The sequence below is a fragment of the Coregonus lavaretus genome (genome assembly GCF_964263955.1).
Source record: "Coregonus lavaretus genome assembly, chromosome: 12".
Lineage (NCBI taxonomy): Eukaryota > Metazoa > Chordata > Actinopteri > Salmoniformes > Salmonidae > Coregonus > Coregonus lavaretus.
The window spans coordinates 14730818-14758027 of record NC_139999.1 but is presented as its reverse complement, the minus strand read 5'-3'; the positions used below and the strand labels follow the sequence as shown (position 1 = coordinate 14758027).

The following is a 27210-nucleotide window of genomic DNA, read 5'->3' as shown; positions in this document are numbered from 1 at the left end:
TGAACAGAGATGGCAACCAGGCTAAGCCTCTAATGCTATAACTTCGTCACCACAGGTGTGATCTGGGAAAACCCGAATTTAAATGTCACGTAATTGCTTCAATTTCCCCCGTATTGTTATATTGCGTGCGTCTGTCCACGAGCGATTACCACAGATGGAAGTGGCCAACAAGCGCGCTATGTTAATCTGCTTCTTTATTGGACAACCCACTGACGACATAACCCCGCCAAACTCGAACATGAACAAAACCTCCACTGCATCTATTTGAGCACCTTGACCAGAGATTCAACGAGGCATGGTAAATCAACCATTTTCGGCATGTTTCTTTTGAAAGACGACATTTTTTTACAACTATCATCTCAATAGTTTGAAATGGATTATCAGCGCCGTATTACCTCATGTCCCTTGAGAATACTTTGCCTTTTTAATCTGGTGAGTAGCCTAGCCTACTGTATGTTTTACAGATGCGATTGGGTTTAGTTTAGGTAGACCTAATGTAATTGTATTTTTAATGAGGAGGATGATGAGAGACCTAGACAATTATTATGATTACATGTTTATGATTATTGTGGAGATGATGATGGTGGTTGTTTATGATATGTTACTATGATTGTTGTTATTGGTGTTATTATCTGTGTTTATAATAAATATTTTATACTTACAGTTACAGTAGTCTATCACATTTTATATTGTTACAAATTGCAGTATAACCATTATTCTGAAACTTAACACTCTTCTCTCTCAGTTGATACCTGCAGGCTACTTTCCATTATTAAAACATGGAGTCAACAAGAAAGAAATGACTAGTTAGCGCTCTGTTCTTACAGGAACTGAAACCGTTTTAACCATAACCCTAGCGAGGCTTGGTGGTAATTGGTCCTATACTGCCAGTAAAAAGTAATTCTGGTATTGTGCATAGTTATATGTAGAGCAGGTCATCCACTGAAATCAAGAATGCTCTCATAACATGTTAGTTAACACTAGGGTTTATCGACAGATTTAGAAAGCTTATAAATCTGTAATAACTGTTAATATAAGAGTTTAAATTGTGTAGTTGTTATTTTGGTGCTTAACAAAAAGTGAACTTATGACAGCACTATTATTGATTTGGCCGACTGTTTTGATTGCCAGTAGCCTACAGCCATAATAAGCTTAGTATTTGTCAACATGAACTTGAATGTGGACCTCATGTTGACCCTTTGGAATTTGTCCATTTAGTCAAATAATACTATACTATTAATAATAATTAGTATTAAAATACTATTAATGTTTTTGTTTTTTACCAATATTTTGTTGGTTTGTTTGTGTGGGTGGTTTTGCCAGGTTTTTGTTGGTACATTCTGTGACTGGTCACGGTTTTCTGAACTGGATACTGTTTGGTCTGTGGTTTTGGCAGGAACTGTAGGTGTAGTGTAGATAAGTGTGAGATGGCCTTGGCATTTCCATCGTGCAATCGTGCGTGCAATGTTCGTCATAGCTGACGTTCACTCTGGGAACTGGAATATCCTGTTGTTGCGAAATAAAATAATGATTATTCTAATGAAAAATATTCTCTCTCTCTCTCCCAGGTATGCTCTGTATTGTTGTCTAGCTGTCCTCGTACCTGTGACTCAGGTAAAGTCATCAGCTTCCCCCCCTGAACTAGAGTGTAAAAGTGGGGTGAAATATTATACTTGTCTCACAGTAGCTAGGTGTCCATCTACTTGGCGACAGATTTTCATGCGAATATTCTAAAATCCGCATAAAAACAATATGCGCATTTTCCCACCAGAGATGTTTCCATCAAATTGACCAGTTGCGGATAAAAGGCTGTGCGTGATGACGTGGTGCACATAAACATAACTTTTGCGGTTAAATGCCCATGTACCAAATAAAGAATACAAGTTTAATGGGTTTCCATCGCATTTTCAACTCTACTATTGGTTTTGTAAAAAAATAAAATAAAAGTGATGATTTAGTAAAAAAATGGTTTGCCTTATATTGGAAATGTGCCCACTCTGATCTTGGTTACATGCGCTCTAGCCAACAGCTCAGCTCGCAGAAACAGTGCGGGTAGGATAGCCTACATCAGGGGTGTCAAACTCATTCCACGGAGGGACGACTGTGTGTGCGGATTTTTGGTTTTTCCTTTCAATTAAGACCTAGACAAACAGGTGCGGGGAGTTCCTTACTAATTTGTGACCTTCATTCATCAATCAAGTACAAGGGTGGAACGAAAACCTGCAGACACTCAGCCCTCCGTGGAATTAGTTTGACACATGTAGCCTACATGATGACATTATTATGGATGAAAGAGCGATATTATTTTTATTTGTCAAAAAGCAGCCAAGCATCGATAATCATGTCTCCAGAATAAGGCCCTCGATATTTATTGGAAAGGAGCATTAATCACCACGTGCACTTTCACCACCTTGTGAAGTTCATAATCAGGTATTTCATCTTTAGCCTAATAAACAGTAGCGGTGCGTGGGTAAAATGTGTTGTGATAATTGCGTTGTTTGCTCAATAACGTGTTAGTTTAATTTCATATGCCTTGACACCGTGATATATAGTCCTAAAACCGAGACAATAAGAATACACAGTGGCAGAATAAATTCAACCACACATTTGTTTCATTCCAAAACCGGAGAGCAACATATGTCCGGTGAAGTCCACAAAACAAATTGCATGTAACAAACAGTTACACGACCTACAGCATGGTCAATCAGAGCTATTGATTTAGAACCACGGAGTTACCGCAAGTCGCAAAGAAAACAGGAGCTGCCTCCACTATTCCAGAACCATTTCAACTTCAACATTTCAACATCATCTATGCTTAGTCTAATACGGTGAAAACTAAAACATACCAAAAACGATTTAGTCCAATCAACGTAAGCTAAATATGATGTGGCTGTCCATGGTACTGATTTCTGTGTGCCTGTGTATGTCCGTGCGTGAAGGTAGAAAAAACATGCTGACTCACCCTACTTGTAGAGAAACGCCAACGCCATCCTCCTCTTTCATATTGACTTAACGGTCTATGACTGTCATACAGTACACGCATTAATCTTTTGTTGTCCTACGCTACCTGGCTAAAATACTTGCTAGCCTAACTTACTTTATTTTATTTATTTTTTTAAATATTTTTTAGTCATTTAGCAGACGCTCTTATCCAGAGCGACTTACATGAGCAATTAGGGTTAAGTGCCTTGCTTAAGGGCACATCGACAGATTTTTCACCTTGTCGGCTCGGGGATTAGAACCAGCGACCTTTCGGTTACTGGCACAACGCTCTTACCCACTAAGCTACCTGCCAGTTAGTTAACATTAGCATACTACATCTACTGTGGCTACAATGATTTATATACTGTATACACTAGATGACTGACATTGGTTCGGATGTTTTAATAATTTTGGATAAACTTGCAAAGGCAACATGTCACCGGCTCTGTGTGTGTACTGTCTAACAGAGACTAATTTAAGTACTTACTCTTCAACTTCCTTTTTCATCCTAAGTTGTTGCACATACCACAGAACACTTCCTTATGACACAATCAGTAAAATGACGTGTTGCTGGCGTCATACATATTATACAGTATTCTATCATGAGTGACTATCCTTTCAAGCTGTAATATGTAACTTTTTGGGCGACCCCAACAAATTCACATAGAATGTGAGTTATAGATCTGTCATTCTCATTGAAAGCAAGTCTAAGAAGTGGTAGATATGTTCTATGTAGCTATTTCTATGCTTCCCGTTCTTAAGTTTCGTTTTTGCATCTTTTACTTTCGGTATTGTACACCAGCTTCAAACAGCTGAAAATACAATATTTGGGGTTATTGAAAATATATTTCACAGCAGTTTAGATGGTACAATGATTCTCTACACTATACTTGCTTGTTTTGTCACATAAACTGAAATTAGGCGAACAATTATAATTTTAGTAACGAGGAACTGGCAGAGCGATGTCTGCATATTGTATCTTTAAAAGGAAAGAGTGGTTGTGGTTCGCAGGCAACTCCACATTCAGAACAGTCTTTGAGGAATCATTTTCTTCCATTCCTGGCTCCTAACTTCAGTGAACCCATTGTACTTACTAAAGTGACAATGCACTGAGAGAGAGAAAGAGTCAGGGAAGGAATGAGTGTGTAATCAGGATGTTGATATGTCTAGGCCCATTACTTTTTTCAATCTTTACTAATGACATGCCACTGGCTTTGAGTAAATGCAGTGTGTCTATGTATGCGGATGACTCAACACTATATATGTCAGCGACTGAAATGACAGCAACATTTAACAAAGAGTTGCAGTTAGTTTCAGAGTGGGTGGCAAGGAATAAGTTAGTCCTAAATATTTCTAAAACTAAAAGCATTGTATTTGGGACAAATCATTCACTAAACCCTAAACCTCAACTAAATCTTGTAATAAATAATGTGGAAATTGAGCAAGTTGAGGTGACTAAACTGCTTGGAGTAACCCTGGATTGTAAACTGTCATGGTCAAAACATATTGATACAACAGTAGCTAAGATGGGGAGAAGTATGTCCATAATAATGCGCTGCTCTACCTTCTTAACAGCACTATCAGCAAGGCAGGTCCTACAGGCCCTAGTTTTGTCACACCTGGACTACTGTTTATTCGTGTGGTCAGGTGCCACAAAAAAGGACTTAGGAAAATTGCAATTGGCTCAGAACAGGGCAGCACGGCTGGCCCTTAGATGTACACAGAGAGCTAATATTAATAATATGCATGTCGATCTCTCCTGGCTCAAAGTGGAGGAGAGATTGACTTCATCACTACTTGTGTTTATGAGCGGTGTTGACATGTTGGGTGCACCGAGCTGTCTGTTTGAGCTACTGGCGCACAGCTCGGTCACCCATGCATACCCCACAAGACATGCCACCAGAGGTCTCTTCACAGTCCCCAAGTCCAGAACAGACTATGGGAGGCGCACAGTACTACATAGAGCCATAACTACATGGAACTCTATTCCACATCAAGTAATTGATGCAAGTAGTAAAATTACATGTAAAAAACAGATTAAAAAACACCTTATGGAACAGCGGGGACTGTGAAGCAACACAAACATAGGCGCAGACACATGCATACACACACACGATAACATACGCACTATACACACACGTACACATGGATTTTTGAACTGTAGATATATGGTAGTGGTGGAGTAGGGGCCTGAAGGCACACAGTGTGTTCAGAAATTTGTGAATGTATTGTAATGTTTTAAAATTGTATTAATGCCTTAATTTAGCTGGACCCCAGGAAGAGTAGCTGCTGCCTTGGCAGCAGCTAATGGGGATCCATAATAAATACAAATACAAATACAAATGTGAACACCTCCCTGTCATTTGTGTTTGTAGGCTTGATCATTAACAAGTGTAAGTGTGTCCCTTGTCCCGATGGCTACTACTGGTACAAGCAGAATGGCCATCCTAAGTGTGACTTCTGCACTGAATTCTGCTCAGGTAACTTTTTGATTTAGGCATTACATTTTGTTAGTTCATTCCTCTACACAATAGACATCATACCCATAATATATTGTTTATCTCAAGGAAATACAGTATGGTAACAATAGTTTCATATAAAATGCTATCGTTATTTTACTTTAGTTGATTAGAGTGGATAAACATATTCAGAGCAAATGTCTCATTGATAATTTGTGTGTTCGTGGGTGTTTGTGTGTCTTGTATTTGTTTGTGGGAAAAGTTGATCAGCACTTGACACAGGTGAAGGAATGCCGCTGGGACTCAAACCGTGAGTGCCACTGTGACAGGGGCTTTTTCTGTGCCAGCACTGCCCAGTATACCTGCAGGAGGTGTAAACCGTGCCCGCCCGGCACCTTCTCCAACACACCAAACCTAGCCATGTCCTGCAAACCCCACACAGAGTGAGTCCACAGCTACAGAACACTGGTGCTGAGCACCAAATGCACTGTACTGATTCACATGTTGTCTACCTATAAATATCTAAAATATGAAACTGTAGCTCCCTCTACTGGATTTTTGAGTCATTTGAAACTACTACTTTTACAGTAAATGAAATGATTATTAGTACTAGTAGTATCCAACACTGTACTTTCTCATTTAGATAACAAGTTATCTCCTGGCTTCTCTCCTACCAGTTGTGGCCATAAGGGAATGACCATGATAACAGAGGGGACTGCCTCTCAGGATCGTGTGTGTGCCCAGACTTCCCCCACCTCTCCTACAACTACTGCACCTCCACCTGTTCACAGCTCAGAGATGGCCCTTCATTCTGCTACATCCAGTGTAGTCAGCACCAACAGAAAACTCCTCATCGTGGGATCCCCATCTCCCCCATCTCGACTGGTTAGGTCTCCTGAGGGTATGGCTCTTAGGAAAACGTTCTCATACTTGAGGGAAATCCAAGCATTTCCTGCTTTGTCCCCTGGAGCTCTTTAACAAGCTTCACCAGTCAAGCACTAGAGGTCTCACTGTCCCATGATGTTATCCTGTCATTTAATCACACAAATTCTCTATTTATTCCAGCCTATCCTACAGCCCCAATGTACGAATCTGCAGACCGTTCACCAGCCTTTCTCACCAGGTCCTATCTGTCCCAAGCCAGGAGCGACCCCTCCACCTCCCTCCCAACAAAGCTCACCACCAGGAGAAAGCCCCGCAAGATGGACAGTGACACCTCACCTGCAGAGTCTGCCTCTGCGCCCCCTCTTACCACAGAAGACAATGGTATAGTTATCAAAAGACTAGAGTATCCCCTCTCTCAATTTCTACTAGATGTGACAATTCATAATTATTTCAGAAATTAATTTGTAGTTAGTGTAGGCCCTTAAAGGATCTGTTATATTCAGTGAAAGTAACATAACACTGACATGGTAAACCACTACAGGCAGCCTGCTTCTGTCTCTGCCTTTCCATAACAATGATACAGTACTTTCTCTCTGTTCACCCCAGACTCACCTCATCTCCCAGCCCCAGCCTCTGGACAGAGCCCTCCCAGTCCCCCTTGGCTGCTGCTGATAGTTGGGCTCCTAGGGGTGGTTCTGCTGCTGGTTGGTTACTTTGTCGTGTGTAGGGGGAGGTCACTGGAGTCCATGCACAAGTGGAAAGGTGAGCGAGTAAAGTGGTTAGATAACACAAACACATATGCAGTGATGCATGGAATTTTTCTATAAGACACAGTAAGTAGATAAATACACACAATTATTGACAAAGCTAACGCTAACACCACCTATTCTCCCCTGCAGGGGGAGACAGTGAAACATTGTGTGTATACAAATGTGAAAAACAATGCATTTGAATTACTTTTATACTCAGAGTCAAATACTTGACCACTTATAAAGATAATTTTGATTCCTTTAGGTCCAATATTTGGGAAATATGTGAGTACAGAACTTAATCTCTATTTGCGTAAAGTATGAATAGAACTACTGTCCATTGTTACTAGAAGTATAAATTTACATTTAAATTTTAGTCATTTAGCAGACGCTCTTATCCAGAGCGACTTACATGTCGACTTCTCTACCGTTAGGACGTCCAGATTTGTATGGAAGTTCTAAGAGGGAGCTACAAAGCGTGGGAGTGCCAGCCTTGTCCTGCTGCCCTACAGACGGCTTCCTATAAGCAGGCCCAGCTGCCACAGGAGAGAATCCCACACCTAGAGGCCCAGCATCTTCTGGGGAGGGAGACTGGGGGAGATCCTAGACTGGAGTGTACAGGGTCGCAACCTCCAGGGGGCATGCAGCATGTCACAGTGGACCACTCTGGAGGAGAAAACATTAGCAACATAGTGGGTAGGTGTAGTGCATCGCTTTGCACTGTAACTGATATTTTTAAACTGCATGAATGTCATATTATTACACTGTATCTTATGTTTGCGTGCTGTACAGCCGCATTTGGCCTGACATATTTTCTGCTACATTGTCCGATAACTAGGGCCTAGAGCCCTCAGACTCAACTCTGGACCTCGAAACGCTGGACCTTTTTTTCATTGTTCCCCTTTAATCAGGGATTGATTTAGACCTGGGACACCAGGTGGATGCAATTAATTATCAGGTAGAACAGAAAACCAGCAGGCTCCGGACCTCATAGGGTAAGCGTTGAATACCCTTGGCCTATAGGTCCGGGAAAACTCAGGTCTGGAAAATGTTTGTGACTCAATGTTCTTTGCAAGGAAGTGAGTTTTATTTTTTAAACTTGCGTCCGAGTTCACATTTCCCCTTCCAGTTGTTTTCTTTGGTCGGGAGTTGAGACATACTTCTTCTAGTTTGAACTTCCTGTTAACGTTTCCCTTCCAAGACACAGTAGCATCAATGCAGTGCTGCAGTGTATATTGTACATCAGTGTCAGAGGTTAATTTAGTGAAGATACAGGAAACCAGAATCATGCACACAAAAACAGAAGCATATGCTGGTGAGTGAGGCCAGCTTTTCACTTCCTCTCTGTCATATTGTTAATTTATTACACTACCAAGTCCACCAGGTTTTATATCAGCATTTACTGTTCATAATAGATATGAATTTGTGTGTCACCTGTTTCAATAATTTCATCTAATAATGTTTGTGCTTGTTGGTGTTTGATTCAGGGTCCATATACATCTACTCTCCAGGGACGGTTGTCCTGGGATCCAACAAATCAGGGAGGGAGGAGGATCAAGGGGAGAGTGGAGGAGAGGGCTGTCCCCTCACCAGCACACCCCAGCAGGAGTCCTCCTGCCCCCTCCCTGGGGCCCCCGCTCTGGGGCCAGAGAGAATGAGCTACCCCGTCCCAGCCACCAGCAAAGAGCTGAGCTACCCCGTCCCAGCCACCAGCAAAGAGCTGAGCTACCCCGTCCCAGCCACCAGCAATTGAAAACTACAAAAAATAGGAAATTGAGGATTAATATAGGGAAGAGTATGAGGGGGAGCAAGTTCAGTCAATATCATACCATCTCTAGGAGAGTGGAGACTTAATATTATTTGCTACTGTAAAGACTGAATTGCAAAATCCACTGGGGTCTATGGGTCTTCTATTATTAAAGAGTGACAACTGTTTGAACTGTATGTTATGGTCTTACTTCACAGCAGCAGTGCTGGGAGGGTACGTGAGAGGAAGGTGTGTTCTGTTTGATATGGGGTGATGACGCTGTGAATTGTAGTTTCCCATGCTAGGGTACATGTTCACAATGGCGCCAGACTGTGAGATCTGCCCTCAGCGTTCTGCTCAAATTAAACTGCCTGTATCAACCACAGAAACTGCAAAGACAAGCATTTCATATGAGGTGTGAAGTAACTTCAATAACCATGATACAAGTAGGGTGTTGGGGTGTAAAGAGCATACCATTTGCATTGTGAAGTAATACATGGACTGTCTGGGCAATTTATACTCAAACATAGCTATGTTCAGCATAGGGCATATTTTCATTTGAATCATTTGAATGACAGCATCACATGATGTGGGAAGGATTTGACATGTTACTGTACAATTTTACAAGGCTACTGCCTTAATGTCCTCTTACAGGGCAGAGCAATAATAATAAATCCCCAAAAAGTTATCTTTCAAATAAAATGATCCACATTTGCAGACATGAAGCCGCATATAATTGCTATGTTATCAGTAGCCTACATCTGGTCACAAGCATTGTTCTGTGAATTTATGTTCAAGACATTGCTATACAGTAACCTGCAAAATGTCTGAAACTGTGAGGTGAAACTATATGGGTGAAAGATGATTTGATAATAGACATAACAATCTTTTCCAGTCTGTTCCTTGACAGAAATAGGAGCAAATCAAATTGGGTATCAAATGAAAGCTCAGAGTCTAAATTTTTGGGAAGTGAAGGCATAGATACATTTTTCAACCATTTTCCATCTTAAAAACTAGGCATAAGTAAAGGCTTTGATTTCTGGACAAACCGATGGAAAAGGGGTCTTAGAAAACATCTACTAGAAAAAGTCTTAAAAGGTATCAGAAATACATCAAAACACAATAATGTTGACATAAAGACCCCAACTAATATAAACACATATTTAGTTTTGGAGAATTTGTTTACCTTCTGTACGTTTAAGAAATATTGTCTTGTGCCTTGTAATTCCGTTACCAAAAACCCACATACTGTATCTTTAAGATATTTTCTAATTTATCTCCCTCATGAGGAGGGAGGATAATGAAAGTTCACAGAAGTAACAAGTATTTATTCCTAGTGTCACTCCTTATATTTGAATTGTATCTTTATCTTTAACTCTACATTGTTGGAAAAGACCCGTAAGTAGTCGATTTGATTTGGTTTTAGATTTGATGGTAGACCTACCAATAAGTTATATAGATTTGACTGATGTCCATTTTGTTTATGAATTATTAAGTGATTAGAAGTCGTATTTCCGTTACCAAATTGATAACTGCTGAAAGTAGAAAGACGCCCTGTTTCCTCAAACACTAAGCGTTTCCAGAAAACGAGCATTGATCTTCCGGTCGGGGCAGTAATTCGAGCATTCTCTTCAGTATTATATGGACTTTTTCTCAAGATCTTAAAGGGGCAATAATAATTTAATCAATCATGATACTAAGCACTGTAAGTGGCATTCTTACAGTAAGGATTATTCTCGCGATCATGGTTCAGCCTGTTGAGAACACGGTAAGTGTCCAGCGGACTTTAAGGAATGTAGAGTTGAAGCGACCAAAACAAGCGAGACACGGGTGTAACGGGGGGCTTAACAGTGGCATGTATTCGTGGATGCCAAGGGGAGCCAGGCTTCCCAAAGAAATTGGCCAATGCAAAATTACCAAATATAAAATAATCTTTCTTTCGTCCCTCTGTGTTTCATAATTGTCCTTCAATTCACTAGAGGCTGAATGTATCTCACAGGAAAAAGCATCCGAGCGATCGAAACAGCGCCTCTATGTCTCTCTATGTGTAGGCCATCTATCTGATGCTGTCTGGTCCAAACGAGTATTACATTGTTGCCGCCCATAGTATTATAGGCAAGGGAAGCCAGCGAGCATTTCAAATCAAATGTTATTGGCCACATGCGCCGAATACAACAGGTGCAGACATTACAGTGAAATGCTTACTTACAGCCCTTAACCAACAGTGCGTTTATTTTTAATAAAAAAGTAGAATAAAACAACAAAAAAGTGTTAAGAAAAAAAGAGCAGAAGTAAAATAAAATAACAGTAGGGAGGCTTATATATACAGGGGGGTACCGGTGCAGAGTCAATGTGTGGGGGCACTGGCTAGTTGAGGTAGTTGAAGTAATATGTACATGTGGGTAGAGTTAATGTGACTATGCATAAATAATTAACAGAGTAGCAGCAGCGTAAAAAGATGGGGTGGGGGGGGGCAGTGCAAATAGTCCGGGTAGCCATGATTAGCTGTTCAGGAGTCTTATGGCTTGGGGGTAGAAGCTGTTGAGAAGTATTTTGGACCTAGACTTGGCACTCCGGTACTACTTGCCGTGCGGTAGCAGAGAGAACAGTCTATGACTAGGGTGGCTGGAGTCTTTCACAATTTTGAGGGCCTTCCTCTGACACCGCCTGGTATAGAGGTCCTGGATGGCAGGAAGCTTGGCCCCAGTGATGTACTGGGCCATACGCACTACCCTCTGTAGTGCCTTGCGGTCGGAGGCCAAGCAGTTGCCATACCAGGCGGTAATGCAACCAGTCAGGATGCTCTCGATGGTGCAGCTGTAGACATTTTTGAGGATCTGAGGACCCATGCCAAAACTTTTCAGTCTCCTGAGGGGGAATAGGCTTTGTCGTGCCCTCTTCACGACTGTCTTGGTGTGTTTGGGCCATGATAGTTCGTTGGTGATGTGGACACCAAGGAACTTGAAGCTCTCAACCTGTTCCACTACAGCCCCGTCGATGAGAATGGGGGCGTGCTCAGTCCTCTTTTTTTTCCTGTAGTCCACAATCATCTCCTTTGTCTTGGTCACGTTGAGGGAGAGGTTGTTATCCTGGCACCACACGGCCAGGTCTCTGACCACCTCCCTATAGGCTGTCTCATCGTTGTCTGTGATCAGGCCTACCACTGTTGTGTCGTCGGCAAACTTAATGATGGTGTTGGAGTCGTGCCTGGCCATGCAGTCATGGGTGAACAGGGAGTACAGGAGGGGACTGAGCACGCACCCCTGAGGGGCCCCCGTGTTGAGGATCAGTGTGGCAGATGTGTTGTTACCTACCCTTACCACCTGGGGGCGGCCCGTCGGGAAGTCCAGGATCCAGTTGCAGAGGGAGGTGTTTAGTCCCAGGATCCTTAGCTTAGTGATGAGCTTTGAGGGCACTATGGTGTTGAATGCTGAGCTGTAGTCAATGAATAGCATTCTCACGTAGGTGTTCCTCTTGTCCAGGTGGGAAAGGGCAGTGTGGAGTGCAATAGAGATTGCATCATCTGTGGATCTGTTGGGGCGGTTCGCAAATTGGCGTGGGTCTAGGGTTTCTGGGATAATGGTGTTGATGTGAGCCATGACCAGCCTTTCAAAGCACTTCATGGCTACAGACGTCAGTGCTACGGGTCGGTAGTTATTTAGGCAGGTTATCTTAGAGTCCTTGGGCACGGGGACTATGGTGGTCTGCTTGAAACATGTTGGTATTACAGACTCAGTCAGGGACATGTTGAAAATGTCAGTGAAGACACTTGCCAGTTGGTCAGCACATGCTCGGAGTACACGTCCTGGTAATCCGTCTGGACCTGCGGCCTTGTGATTGTTGACCTGCTTAAAAGTCTTACTCACATCGGCTACGGAGAGCGTGATCACAAAGTCATCCGGAACAGCTGGTGCTCTCATGCATGCTTCAGTGTTGCTTGCCTCGAAGCGAGCATAGAAGTGGTTTAGCTTGTCTGGAAGTCTTGTGTCACTGGGCAGCTCACGGCTGTGCTTCCCTTTGTAGTCTGTAATAGTTTTCAAGCCCTGCCACATCCGATGAGCGTCAGAGCCGGTGTAGTACGATTCAATCTTAGTCCTGTATTGACTCTTTGCCTGTTTGATGGTTCTTCGGAGGGCATAGCGGGATTTCTTATAAGCGTCCGGGTTAGAGTCCTGCTCCTTGAAAGCGGCAGCTCTACCCTTTAGCTCAGTGCGGATGTTTCCTGTAATCCATGGCTTTCCTGTAATCCAGACGGATTACTTTATCCTATCCCAGGTATTCCTTAAAGAGGTGGGGTTTCAAATGTCTCCGGAAGGTGGTGAGTGACTCCGCTGTCCTGGCGTCGTGAGGGAGCTTGTTCCACCATTGGGGTGCCAGAGCAGCGAACAGTTTTGACTGGGCTGAGCGGGAACGAGCGGGCCTGCTGGCTTCCGCAGAGGTAGGGAAGCCAGCAGGCCAGAGGTGGATGAACGCAGTGCCCTCGTTTGGGTGTAGGGACTGATCAGAGCCTGAAGGTACGGAAGTGCCGTTCCCCTCACAGCTCCGTAGGCAAGCACCATGGTCTTGTAGCAGATGCGAGCTTCAACTGGAAGCCAGTGGAGTGTGCGGAGGAGCGGGGTGACGTGAGAGAACTTGGGAAGGTTGAACACCAGACGGGCTGCGGCATTCTGGATGAGTTGTAGGGGTTTAATGGCACAGGCAGGGAGCCCAGCCAACAGCGAGTTGCAGTAATCCAGACGGGAGATGACAAGTGCCTGGATTAGGACCTGTGCCGCTTCCTGTGTAAGGCAGGGTCGTACTCTCCGAATGTTGTAGAGCATGAACCTACAGGATCGGGTCACCGCCTTGATGTTAGCGGAGAACGACAGGGTGTTGTCCAGGGTCACGCCAAGGCTCTTCGCACTCTGGGAGGAGGACACAACGGAAATAGGGATTTGGACTTAATTCTCTGTACTGGCCAGTGATTACAGTGGCTTGCGAAAGTATTCACCCCTCTTGGCATTTTTCCTCTTTTGTTGCCTTGCAACCTCGAATTAAAATTGATTTTTGGGGGGTTTGTATCATTTGATTTACACAACATGCCTACCACTTTGAAGATGCAAAATATTTTTCTTGTGAAACAAACAAGAAATAAGACAGAAACCTTGAGCGTGCATAACTATTCACCCCCCAAAGTCAATACTTTGTAGAGCCACCTTTTGCAGCAATTACAGCGGCAAGTCTCTTGGAGTATGTCTCTATAAGCATGGTACATCTAGCCACTGGGATTTTTGCCCATTCTTCAAGGCAAAACTGCTCCAGCACCTTCAAGTTGGATGGGTTCCGCTGGTGTACAGCAATCTTTAAGTCATACCACAGATTCTCAATTGGATTGAGGTCTGGGCTTTGACTAGGCCATTCCAAGACATTTAAATGTTTCCCCTTAAACCACTCAAGTGTTGCTTTAGCAGTATGCTTAGGGTCATTTTCCTGCTGGAAGGTGAACCTCCGTCCCAGTCTCAAATCTCTGGAAGACTGAAACAGGTTTCCCTCAAGAATTTCCCTGTATTTAGCACCATCCATCATTCCTTCAATTCTGACCAGTTTCCCAGTCCCTGCCAATGAAAAACATCCCCACAGCATGATGCTGCCACCACCATGCTTCACTGTGGGGATGGTGTTCTCTGGGTGATGAGTTGTTGGGTTTGCACCAGACATAGCGTTTACCTTGATGGCCAAAAAGCTACATTTTAGTCTAATCTGACCAGAGTACCTTCTTCCATATGTTTGGGGAGTCTCCCACATGCCTTTTGGCGAACACCAAACATATTTTTTTATTTAAGCAATGGCTTTTTTATGGCCACTCTTCCGTAAAGCCCAGCTCTGTGGAGTGTACGGCTTAAAGTGGTCCTATGGACAGATACTCCAATCTCAGCTGTGGAGCTTTGCAGCTCCTTCAGGGTTATCTTTGGTCTCTTTGTTGCCTCTCTGATTAATGCCCTCCTTGCCTGGTCCGTGAGTTTTGGTGGGCGGCCCTCTCTTGGCAGGTTTGTTGTGGTGCCATATGCTTTCCATTTTTTAATAATGGATTTGATGATGCTCCATGGGATGTTCAAAGTTTCTGATGTTTTTTTATAACCCAACCCTGATCTGTACTTCTCCACAACTTTGTCCCTGACCTGTTTGGAGAGCTCCTTGGTCTTCATGGTGCCGCTTGCTTGGTGGTGCCCCTTGCTTAGTGGTGTTGCAGACTATGGGGCCTTTCAGAACAGGTGTATATATACTGAGATCATGTGACAGATCATGTGACACTTAGATTGCACACATTATTTAACTAATTATGTGACTTCTGAAGGTAATTTGTTGCACCAGATCTTATTTAGGGGCTTCATAGCAAAGGGGGTGAATTCATATGCACACACCACTTTTCCGTTATTTATTTATTTGAATTTTTTGAAACAAGTAATTTTTGTAATTTCACTTCACCAATTTTGAATATTTTGTGTATGTCCATTACATGGTTGTAATGCAACAAAATAGGAAAAACGGCAACAGGGATGAATAGGCTCTAGAGTCACAGCCCCTTTCAGTCTCACAGTTCCAACTTTGTCAAGTACTTTATTGTCTCTCCATATTTTTTTACCTTTATTTAACTAGGCAAGTCAGTTAAGAACAAATTCTTATTTACAATGACGGCCTACCCGGACGACGCTGGGCCAATTGTGCGCCGCCCTATAGGACTCCCAATCACGGCCGGTTGTGATACAACCTGGAATCGAACCAGGGGGTTTGTAGTGACGCCTCAAGCACTGAGATGCAGTGCCTTAGACCACTGCGCTACTCGGGAGCTATCATGTTGATTAGCTTGCTCTCCTCACCCCGTCACACAGAAGTATAAACCCTCTTCCATCTCCAGCTCATATAATCCCAGAGGCCTCGTCTTCGACCACAACCAACCAAGACTACCTCTTTAGGACTCAATTATGGACTTTTCAACACTCCTGCATGCAACAGCTCAGGTAAGACCCTAGAGCTCAAGTTACAAGCCATGGACCCACTGTCAAGCAAAGCTCTCACTTCCACTTTTCCTCCTTTTAACACCTTGGCATAGAATAAATCATCATACGTGGAAAGTCTCTGTGTGTTCTGCATTATGATACTCTTCTCAGTCTCCATTTTGTCACAAACACTTTTATATACAGACTCCAAATCAACATCTCTCACTGATGGGGACTCTACAAAAGGCCCAACACTCTCCCCTTCTACATGCAGGCCTACTAGTTTTCCGGGAGCTGAGCAGTGATTACTGTAGGGACTCCACCAGCTGTGCTCAGGGCTGCGGCCTTGGGGCACTGAGAGTGTGCGTGGCCAGCTACATCACAAAGAAAGCAGAGGTGATTGGCCCTGCAGTGTAAGTAAGTATCGTGTCCAGTTTCCACACTTCACATGGCCCATTAGACCTCAACATGGCCCATTAGACCTCAACATGGCCCATTAGACCTCAATTTGTTCCTATTATTTTTTTGGAACAGACTGTTAGACTGGTGTGGCCTCTGCTCCAGCACCGCAAGGATACGTTCCATCAGCCCAGCTGATCCCTGAGTAGCCTGGTCTGGGGAAGGCAACACATTAGGTGATTCCGTGTGGGGCCTCACAGCAGGCATGGTGAGCGGCCTGACAGCACCAATTTCCTGCTTCATTGTTGCGATGGCTGGGGTCACCTTAGATAAGTGAGAGTACCTCTGCTCCCTCCTGTATTCATCCAACCTCTCATGAACATCTGCAGCGGTCCACTGCTGTAATGGCTTGCACTTAAAGATAAGCGACAGTTCAGCATTAGGGCAATGTCTGATGAACATGACCGTGAGCTCACGAGATGGGTCTTCAACACTTTTCTTCTGTCTCTTTAGACAATCTTCAGCAACCTCCACAGCCCTGTTCAGTCTGAGCCAATAGTCGAATGGTTGTTCATCAGTCAGAGGTAATGTGGCATAAAAGTCAGCGAGGGGCACGCTTGAAAAAGCAGTGTCACTAAAAATGTGTTTCAGTACGTCAAAGATGGGACTTGGGTATTTAGATAAATCAACAGAGGGATTGCTGCGTATGCCCACTTTAACAACATCGCGGGACCTTCCCATAAGCCTACCCATAACCTCATCTGCTTGGCCCACCACAGATACGCCCCTCTTACGCATGTAAACCATGACCATATCCTCCCACTCATGCACTTTTCACTTTTCAGAGCCATCCCCCTAAAGCACACCGGCTCCCTGATATCAGACTTCAATACCAGGTTTAGGCCCGACACATCCATACCCCAAGAGCTGCATGCATTCCCCATAACATTGTCCCAAACATGTCCAACAATTGCCTTTGACTCCGAACAGGAGGCAATGTTCTCCCCAATGGAATGACCAATCTGCTGTACAATGTCTCCTATGAAATCCATGGAGACTGTCTCCCCACTCCCTGTATTTGGCAAACCTCTTTCATTCACATCCTTGGGCATTTCCCTGTGGAAACTATCATCAAAACCCCCCAAAACCCTCCAGTTTAGGCATGGGTGTAGAAGCAACTGGAATACTGGCTGAACCCCTACCAACAGATGGTGACAGATTAAATGTCAGGAAACCCCTACCTCTCCCAACACCTTCCATCTTAATAATGGGAAATGAACACACTAAAACAAAAATGCAAACGTTTGCAATGCCAGGGTTGTGGGTTCGATTCCCATGGGGGGCCAGTATGAAAATGTATGCACTCACTAACTGTAAGTCGCTCTGGATAAGAGCGTCTGCTAAATGACTAAAATGTAAAATGTAAATGTTAAACCCACCCCAGTTATATCAGATATACATTACAATTGCAAATAAATAAGTAACAAGTTATATCGTTTATCCGTTAAAAGAAAGTCCCAATCAATATAGAACGTCACAATAAGAGAAATCATCAACGTAACTAATCACAAAACGATGCACTAGCGCCCTCTTGTGGCGAAATGCGATATTGCATTAACTGCACTAGCAACGTCTTATCTGATTTTCCAACGGCAACCACGGTGAACTTCTGAGATGGAAATCCAGCGAAGGACGATCCGATCCAGAAGAACGGTCACGGCACCACTATAACAGTACTCTTCTTGCATTGTGTACAATCATCGACACGGACTCCAACTTGTAGCACCAGTCATGGAGATTTATTCTGATAGAAACAGCACAAAATTGCACATCATGCAATGCACGGCTCACCATCCAAGTCTGCACTCACGCACGCTGGTTTGATGCTTGTTCACTGGGGCAACGTAGTTACCAAAATAATACAACAATTACAATACACAATATAATATTTTTAACAATGTACCTGATAGAAACAGCACAAAATTGCACGTCATGCAATGCACGGCTCACCATCCAACCCTGCACTCACACACTGTACAAAATATACGAAACCCCCCACCAGACACAGTTAGTTGCTAGGTAGCATTAGCTGAAATTATCTACAACAAAATGCACAACAAATATGCACCAAAAACGCTGCATCTTATGTGTGATGTTCTAATAATATTTACAATCAAATTGATATAAATTGTACATTCAAATCATCACTTGGGAGTATAAAAATCACTTTTGACATACAGTGCTTTGCAACCAACAACCTACCGCTGGTTTGGTGCTTGTTCACTGCAGTGTTGCCAACGCCTCAGTAAGGAAAGTAGCTATTGGCTGTCCTAAAAGTTGGTAAATGACGTCATCATCCAATTTGCATAATTGGCCATGTGCATGTAATTGTGATGGACGCTGTAGGAGAGAGGAATAACGTTGTGGGAGAGACAAAAAGTGAGTAAAAAACACCCTACATTTACATCGGGATCAGCCAGCGGCGGCTTCCCGCATGCGCGATTCATTTACAGTCTGGATGCGGAGGGTTGAACATCTCCTGCTCTGACTGCAGCTGGGAGGGACTGCTGCGCGAGGACTGGGCCACCTGTGAGTGCTTTGGGACGGGGGTAACAAAGCACCCGCTGCTCGTTGAGAAGAGTAAGAACGATACATGCTTTCACATCAGAGTCTCCAATAACACCAGAAAAAGTCGCTAGATTTGTCGCTAGTCGCTTTTTTGAAAATGTGTTGCTAGAGGGGTCTGAAAACTCGCTAAATATAGCGACAAAGTCGCTAAGTTGGCAACACTGGTTCACTGGGATGATTCTAACTTAAACATCCAACCTCGTAAGCAAGCCACGCAAACCAGCCAATAAGACCTTTATGCCAAGGCAGAAAAGTGTCTGTTTTTCCAACAGTCCGTCTCCTTCCTCGGATACCGCATTACCACCTCAGGTGTGGAGATGGAGGGAGATCGCGTTTCAGCCGTGCGTAATTGGCCAACTCCAACCACGGTTAAGGACGTGCAGCGCTTTCTTGGTTTTGCCAACTACTATTGGAGGTTTATTCGGGGCTTTGGCAAGGTCGCAGCTCCCATAACATCTCTGCTGAAGGGTGGGCCGTCCTGGCTCCGCTGGTCTGCTGAGGATGACAGGGCCTTCAGTAACCTGAGGGTTCTGTTCACCTCAACCCCGGTACTGGCCCATCCCGATCCATCACTACCGTTCGTAGTGGAGGTGGATGCGTCCGAGGTAGGGATAGGCGCTGTCCTATCTCAACGCTCGGGCATGCCACCCAAGCTCCGCCCCGTGCCTACTTCTCCAAGAAGCTCAGCCCAGTGGAACAGAACTACGACGTTGGTGATCGGGAGCTGTTGGCTGTTGTCCGAGCCCTGACCGTGTGGAGGCACTGGCTCGAGGGGGCGAAACACCCTTTCCTTGTCTGGACGGACCACCGTAACCTGGAGTACATCCGGGCAGCGAGGACGCTGAACCCTCGCCAGGCCAGGTGGGCCATATTCTTCACCCAGTTTGATTTTACTCTATCATACATCCCGGGTATGAAGAACGTGAAGGCAGACGGACTGTCACGGCTGTACGACACAGAGTAGAGGCCCATAGACAACACCCCCATACTCCCGGCCTCCTGTATTGTGGCGCCTGTAGTTTGGGCGATGGACACGGACATAGAGCGGGCATTACGCACAGAGCCATCTCCACCTCAGTGTCCAGCTGAGCTGCAGTACGTGCCTTCTCTTGTCCGTGACCGTCTGATCTATTGGGCACACACGTCCCCCTCCTCTGGTCACCAAGGTATCGGTCGTACAGTGCGCTGCCTGACAGGAAAGTACTGGTGGCCTACCTTGGCTAAGGACTTGAGGGTGTAAGTCTCCTCTTGCTCGGTGTGCGCCCAGAGTAAGGCACCTAGGCACCTCCCAGCGGGTAAGTTACAGCCCTTACCAGTTCCACAACGGGCATGGTCCCACCTGTGTATTGACTTTCTCTCTGATCTTCCCATCTCTCAGGGTAACACCACCATCCTGGTCGTTGTAGACCGCTTTTCAAAAGCCTGCTGCCTCCTTCCTCTGCCCGGTCTCCCCACGGCCCTGCAGACTGCGCAGGCCCTGTTTACTCATGTCTTCCTGCAGTACGGGGTGCCAGAGGACATAGTGTCTGACCGGGGTCCCCAGTTTACATCCAGGGTCTGGAAGGCGTTCATGGAACGTCTGGGGGTCTTGGTCAGCCTGACCTCTGGGTTTCACCCAGAGAGTAATGGGCAGGTGGAACGGGTGAATCAGGATGTGGGTAGGTTCCTGCGGTCCTATTGCCAGGACCGGCCGGGGGAGTGGTCAGTGTTCTTGCCATGGGCCTCGTTCCATGTGTCTCTCCTCAGGCCGGTGGTGGCTGGTCCGCTCCAGGAGTCTGAGGTTTGGGAGTCTGGACATCGAGGGGGCCCCGGCGTACTCCGTCCGTTCCATCCAAGATTTGAGGCGTCGGGTGGGGAGCCTTCAGTACCTCGTGGGGTGGGAGGGGTACGGTCTGGAGGAGCGGTGCTGAGTTCCGGTGAGGGATATCCTCGATCCCTCCCTATTGTGGGATTTCCACCGTCGCCTTCCGGCTCGCCCTGCTCCGCGTCCTCCTGGCCGTCCCCGAGGCATTGCGGCAAGTTACACAGGTTAGCTTAAGCCTTGTGGCGAGAGCTAGTCCTTTGTGTGGTTAGCTAGCCTTGCAGCTAGTTAGCCAAGTTAGCTAAAGGCCTGCGGCGATGGCTAACCAAATCTCAATAGCTAGCCGTGTGGCGCAAGCTAAACGGAGACTGTTGAGTAAAAAATAAATTGTACTCGAAGCAAAGCCTTTCGATCGGTACTCAACCCAATTGACAGGAGCTGAAGTCCTATGTTCGGCAGCATTCACTTCACGATTCGCCTGAGAACAGTTCAGTAGGAAACCAGAAATCTAGTCGTGCAAGGAGAGCTTTTGTGAACGCTGTCACTTCCGCAAGGAAGAGAGACGAGAATGACCCGTTGGTGAGCGAGTGGCTCCCTTTACGGAGGAGAGGGGCTCACCTCACTCGCCACTCAACCTGTCTGTCTCCAACAGATGCTGTGTGATTGGTTACTTCGAGCTTGTGGACACACCGAGGCATATCCCATAGTGAGACACAAAACAAGTATTTGAAATAGAACACATACTGTATCAAATCAGGAAAACTCCAGATTCACTTTACCTGATTTGTTATCTTTGTTTTGGGTGGCTGCCATAAATGAAAAGGAAATGCCTGTTAGAGGCTGCGAGGGAGGATGATAGTGTGAGGCCTTGGCAGTGGTGTATCTTTATTGTTCAGTCAGACCACATAGCCAGTCCTGGCAGCTTATCGAAAGTCTCTCTTTCTCTCGATCTCTCTCTCTCCCGTCTCCTCCTACCACTTCCTGTCATACATGAGATACTGGAGATACACAGGGGCTTTTTTATTTATTTTACTGTCAGTACATTGGGTGTTTTACATGTCCTGTGTCTACTGGCAAATAATGACTATACCACAAAGGTTTCAGTGTATATTCCCCAGTCTCCAACAGATAGAATAGAATAGGTCTTCTTCGGACACAATATCCAACCCTTGGGTTGTACTAGAAGTTTAAAAAGAAGGGAAAGGAAAATATTGGTGGGATATGTTACTCATCACTCCTCCTCCTGATCAGGTGCACTTCATGGTCTCTTTTTCCCTACAGGTGTACACTCTGCCATACACACCAGACTCTGCTGAAGACTGTCGCAACAAAACAGCTGAATACTATAACATAGATATAAACCTGTGCTGCAGCAAGTGTGCTCCTGGTAAGGGATGATCATCAACATGAATGAAACTGTTTCTGTACATATTATGAAAGTTAGGATTTCAGGGATAGCATACACTGTGCAAAAAGACAGCAAGAAAGATGTACAGTGTACATGTAGGTAACTTTAAGTTATGCATTATTATAAACTGGGTGGTTCGAGCCCTGAATGCTGATTGGCTGACAGCCGTGGTATATCAGACCGTATACCACGAGTATGACAAAACATTTATTTTTACTGCTCTAATTACGTTGGTAACCAGTTTATAATAGCAATAAGGCACCTCAGGGGTTTGTGGTTTATGGCCAATATACCACGACTAAGGGCTGTATCCATGCACTCCGCATTGCGTCGTGCTTAAGAACAGCCCTTAGCCGTGGTATATTGGCTATATACCACACCCCCTCGTGCCTTATTGCTTAAATGTCATGACAGGGACACGCCGGAAGAATGTATGCAGCACTACCTCAGACACAGAGTGTGAACCATGTCCCAGTGGCCAATACAGTGGGACCTTCAATTACTTCCCAAAATGCTTCAGATGTCACAAGTGTTCCGAAGGTGGGTGGATTATATTGCAGTAAATTATTGGTCATGTTATATACAGTGCCTTCAGAAAGTATTCAACCCCCTTAACTTTCCACATTTTACAAAGTGGGATTAAAATGTATTTAATTGTTATTTTTGTCAACGGTCTACACAAAATACTCTAATGTAAAAGTGGAAGAAAAATCCTAACATAAAAAACTAATGGAACATAAAACACTAATATATTTTTTTGTTATATTTTACTTTACTTTATTTGACAATAAATAAAAACATACATAGACAAAAACAATAGACAACTTAACATTTACATACCGTACATTTCAACAAACATTAATGACATCACACTTGCTCAGACCCACATGTTCCCACCGTATCCATACCCACTGAAGCCCCATATGACTTCAGAATGTGTTATGTTGTTCCGTCTGTAGCCAGATTTTTTTCAATATTTAAATAATAAAGCATTTGATTCACTAATATATCTTGATTAGATAAGTATTCAACCCCCTGAGTCAATACAGGTTAGAATCACATTTGGCAGCGATTACAGCTGTGAGTCTTTTTGGGTAACCCACTGGGCACAGACATCAATTCAATGTCTTTTCCACGTTGGGTCAACGTAATTCTGTTGAAATGACGTGGCAACAACGTTTATTCAACCAGTGTGTGCCAGTGGGAAGTCGCTAATAGCTTTGCACACCTGGATTGTACAATATCTGCCCATTATTTATTTTTTAACGCTCTGTCAAATTGGTTGTTGATCATTGCTAGACAGCCATTTTCAAGTCTTGCCATAGATTTTCAAGCTGATTTAAGTCAAAACTGTAACTAAGCCACTCGGGAACATTGAATGTCGTCTTGGCAAGCACCTCCAGTGTATATTTGGCTTGTGTTTTAGGTTATTGTCCTGCTGAAAGGTGAATTTGTCTCCCAATGTCTGTTGGAAAGCAGACTGAACCATGTTGTCCTCTAGGATTTTGCCTGTGCTTAGCTCTATTGCATTTATTTTTATCCTGAAAAACTCCCCAGTCCTTATCAATGACAAGTACACCTATAACATTATGGAGCCACCACCATGCTTGAAAATATGAAGAGTGGCACTCAGTGATGTGTTGTATTGGATTTGCCACAAACATAATGCTTTGTATTCAGGACAGAAAGTTTGTTTCTTTGACACATTTTTGCAGTATTACTTTAGTGCCTTATTGCAAACAGGATGCATGTTTTGGAATATGTTATTCTGTACAGGCTTCCTTCTTTTCACTCTGTCATTTAGGTTAGTATTGTGGAGTAACTACAACGTGTTGATCAAACCTCAGTTTTCTCCTATCACAGACATTAAACTCTGTAACTGTTTTAAAATCACCATTGGCCTCATGGTGAAATCCCTGAGCAGTTTCCTTTCTTTCCAGCAACTGCGTTAGATTGGACACCTGTATCTTTGTAGTGACTGGGTGTATAGACTCACCATCCAAAGCGTAATTAATAACTTCACCACGCTCAAAGGGGTATTCAGTGTCTGCTTTTTTTTTTTTACCCATCTACCAGTAGGTGCCTTCTTTGCGAGGCGTTGAAAAACCTCCCTGGTCTTTGAGGTTGAATCTGTTCACTACCCAACTGAGGGATCTTACAAATCATTGTATGTGTGGGGTACAGAGATGGGGTAGTCATTCAAAAAATCATGTTAACCACTATTATTGCACACAGAGTGAGTCCATGCAAGTTATTATATGACTTCTTAAGCACATTTTTACCCCTGAACTTATTTAGGCTTGCCATAACAAAGGGGTTGAATACTTATTTACTCAAGACATTTCAGCTTTTCATTTTGTATTAATTTGTAAAAATGTCTGAATACTTTCTGAAGACACTGTAACAGTGACTTAGATTTGTTGTATTTATTCCTTAGGGCTTACATGTGTGTGTGCGCACACGTGTGTTTGTGTGTTTATGTGTGAGTTGTTTGTGTGTGTGTATATGTGTGTGAGTTGATGCATCTAATCTGTAATGAGCATCTTATTTGTTTATGTGAGAAGACAAAGGCCTGCAGTATGCCCAGAATTGCTCCAGCATCACCAAAGCCCAGTGTGTGTGTCAGACTGGGATGTTCTGCATAATGGATCAGCACCCAAACTGTAAGGAGTGTGTCAGTTATACACACTGCAAACCTGGCCATGGTGTCTCCATAGAAGGTACTATAGCTGGACAGGAGGCCGGTCTGACAGTATTTCTCACACATTCAACATGTTTCTGTCCTCAATAAATATTACATTGAAAGTTTGAATATGACTGTTCACTGTAAGAGTGTGAGTAAATGTGTTTGTGTGTTGGGGTGGATGTTTCAGGGACAACAGAGTCAGATGTGAACTGTGCACCATGCCCTGATGGAACCTTCTCTGACCAGCACTCCTACACCCAGACCTGCCAGCACCACACAGAGTAAGTGACACACACACACACACATATATGAACTGTATTATGTTAACAATAACACTGTATCCTCAGCTGTGTTTCTCAGAGAAGGGGTGTACTAACTTATGGTACCACCACCTCAAATGCGGTGTGTGGACCTAAGGTTAGCCCACCGGCCAGCCCACCGACCACAATGCCTACCTCTGGTACAAGGCATACCACACCAAGTCTACAGAGCCTGCATAATGAGGACAAATCACCAGGCTTTGACCTTCGTATAGGTAAATATAGATAGCTATATACAGATGTAGGATCTTAAATTGAGCCAGTTTGCTACAGCAAGAAAATAATCCTGCAGCAAGAGGAAATGTGAATTATTATGTGGATTACAATTAATGGAAATATTTTGTAGGGGTTGATACATTTTTTGTTAGGGAAAATGAAGTCTGACATTTTAAAGGGGAAATGACAAACATTAGAAATATTTTTAAACCTAGAATACATTACATGTTTGCATTTCCTGCTGTGCAGGAGAATTCTCACCAAAAAAAAGAGTGATCAAATTAAGATCCTACAACTGTACAGAGACATGAAGTTGTCGGACTACACTCATGATTTTCACATTTCTTTGCCTCCATCTCTCCTATTTGCGGACACCGCTTTGTTGTACCTCTTGTTCCTGTGTCTATTAGTTGCAGGCGTTATCGGAGGTGTTATCGGAGGTGTTATCCTGCTGCTGATCATAAGCACAATCATTTACAAGAAGGGTAAAGTATTAGAGATGAAGCACTTGATTAGGGTAATAACAATATAACAGACCTACTGTAAGCATGGATATGCATATACCAACATTTTAGTGTAGGTTTACTATGTTCTCTTACAGCCTTCACAGGGTCCAGGCTTGTATCTTCTACAGAACATGTAAATGGAAATTGTGAGGCCATTAAAGTGAGTTTTTTTTGTTGCCCTAAGAAAAGGAAATGTTAGAGACAAGAACATTTCAACAGCTTCAACTCAATCTTAAACATATCACATCTCTCTCTCTCTCTCTCTCTCTCTCTCTCTCTCTCTCTCTCTCTCTCTCTCAGTTTGATTGTGATGGACCAATGATTCTTCAGAACAGTTCATTCATTACCAGCTATCAGGAACAGCAGCAATGTCTGCTGGGAAAGGGAAACTGCATATATCCCAGTCAGGCAGAGAACCAGCAGGATGCTAGAAGGACCAGGGTGTTAGGGTGCTCCAACATCCTCGAGGGCCTGTCAATAGGCCCCCTCCAGTCCACCCCTCCACCATCCAGCACCCAGTCCAGCACCAACCAACCCAGCCCTCAACCCATCAGCCCCCAGCCTATCAGTCCCCTGCCATCTAGCCCCCTAGTTAATGTCAACATCACTGTTAACTACCCTATAGGAAATGGGTCATGCTCCACACCTACCAGCACCCACATAGACTCATCCCAGGCTGACTCTGAGCTCCCTCTATCAAGGGAGGAGGAGGTGTATGTCAATATGCCACAGCAAGAGGGCGGAAAAGAGGCACTACAGGAGAGTGGAAATGATGTTTGAGGACTGGCAGCAGTTAGGGCAGCACCAGACAATAGATTTGGTTTTAATTATGTTTTTTCACACTAGTTGTTGTCTCTGTTTTTATATGAATGCTACTGAAGTTCTGTTGCTGACTTTGAATTGGTGGAGAGAGACTGCACAGAATGACGATTCATGTGCCTCAGGCATGGACTTGTCATAATGTACTGTGCTGTGCTGGAAAGCCTTGAGCACCTGAATATATTGTCAATGAATGTTCAAAGAATGATTGATATGTGAATGATGTATGTAATTATTGTGAATGTTGTAAATATACACTGAACAAAAATATAAACGCAACAATTTCAAAGATTTTACTGAGTTATAGTTCATATAAGGAATTAGTTTTTCCCCACAAAAGGGCTTTATTACAGACAGAAATACTCCTCAGTTTTATCAGCTGTCCGGGTGGCTGGTCTCAGACGATCCCACAGGTAAAGAAGCCCGATGTGGAGGTCCTGGGCTGGTGTGGTTACACGTGGTCTGCGGTTGTGAGGGCGATTGGACGTACTGCCAAATTCTCTAAAACAACGCTGGAGGCGGCTTAGGGTAGAGACATTAACATTAAATTATCTGGCAACAGTTCTGGTGGACATTCCTGCAGTCAGCATACCAATTGCACGCTCCCTCAAAACTTAAGACATCTGTG

General features: G+C 44.0%; 2 protein-coding genes across 4 annotated transcripts; both read left to right on the top strand.

The window, feature by feature from the left end:
• The first annotated feature begins 216 nt into the window (after positions 1 to 216).
• On the top strand, positions 217 to 9010 carry LOC311138730 (uncharacterized protein). 3 transcript variants are annotated; one of them, XM_084173530.1, is made up of 11 exons: positions 217 to 432; positions 1569 to 1614; positions 5358 to 5462; positions 5704 to 5884; positions 6119 to 6342; positions 6507 to 6707; positions 6933 to 7088; positions 7341 to 7360; positions 7519 to 7771; positions 8277 to 8390; positions 8563 to 9010. In XM_084173530.1, the coding sequence occupies exons 1-11, from the start codon at positions 373 to 375 to the stop codon at positions 8826 to 8828; spliced, it is 1626 nt and encodes a 541-aa protein (XP_084029656.1). In that variant the 5' UTR covers positions 217 to 372; the 3' UTR covers positions 8829 to 9010. The 3 variants fall into 3 exon arrangements, with proteins under 3 accessions (XP_084029656.1, XP_084029655.1, XP_084029657.1); XM_084173529.1 differs by having other exon boundaries at positions 219 to 432; positions 7510 to 7771; XM_084173531.1 differs by lacking the exon at positions 8277 to 8390 and having other exon boundaries at positions 222 to 432; positions 7510 to 7771.
• Positions 9011 to 10409: 1399 nt separating this feature from the next.
• On the top strand, positions 10410 to 26873 carry LOC311138032 (uncharacterized protein). The gene is made up of 9 exons (XM_084172681.1): positions 10410 to 10590; positions 21909 to 22014; positions 22450 to 22575; positions 24600 to 24755; positions 24909 to 25002; positions 25069 to 25256; positions 25668 to 25742; positions 25859 to 25923; positions 26064 to 26873. Exons 1-9 carry the CDS (start codon positions 10513 to 10515, stop codon positions 26541 to 26543), a joined length of 1368 nt encoding a protein of 455 aa, XP_084028807.1. The 5' UTR covers positions 10410 to 10512; the 3' UTR covers positions 26544 to 26873.
• The last annotated feature ends 337 nt before the right edge of the window (positions 26874 to 27210 follow it).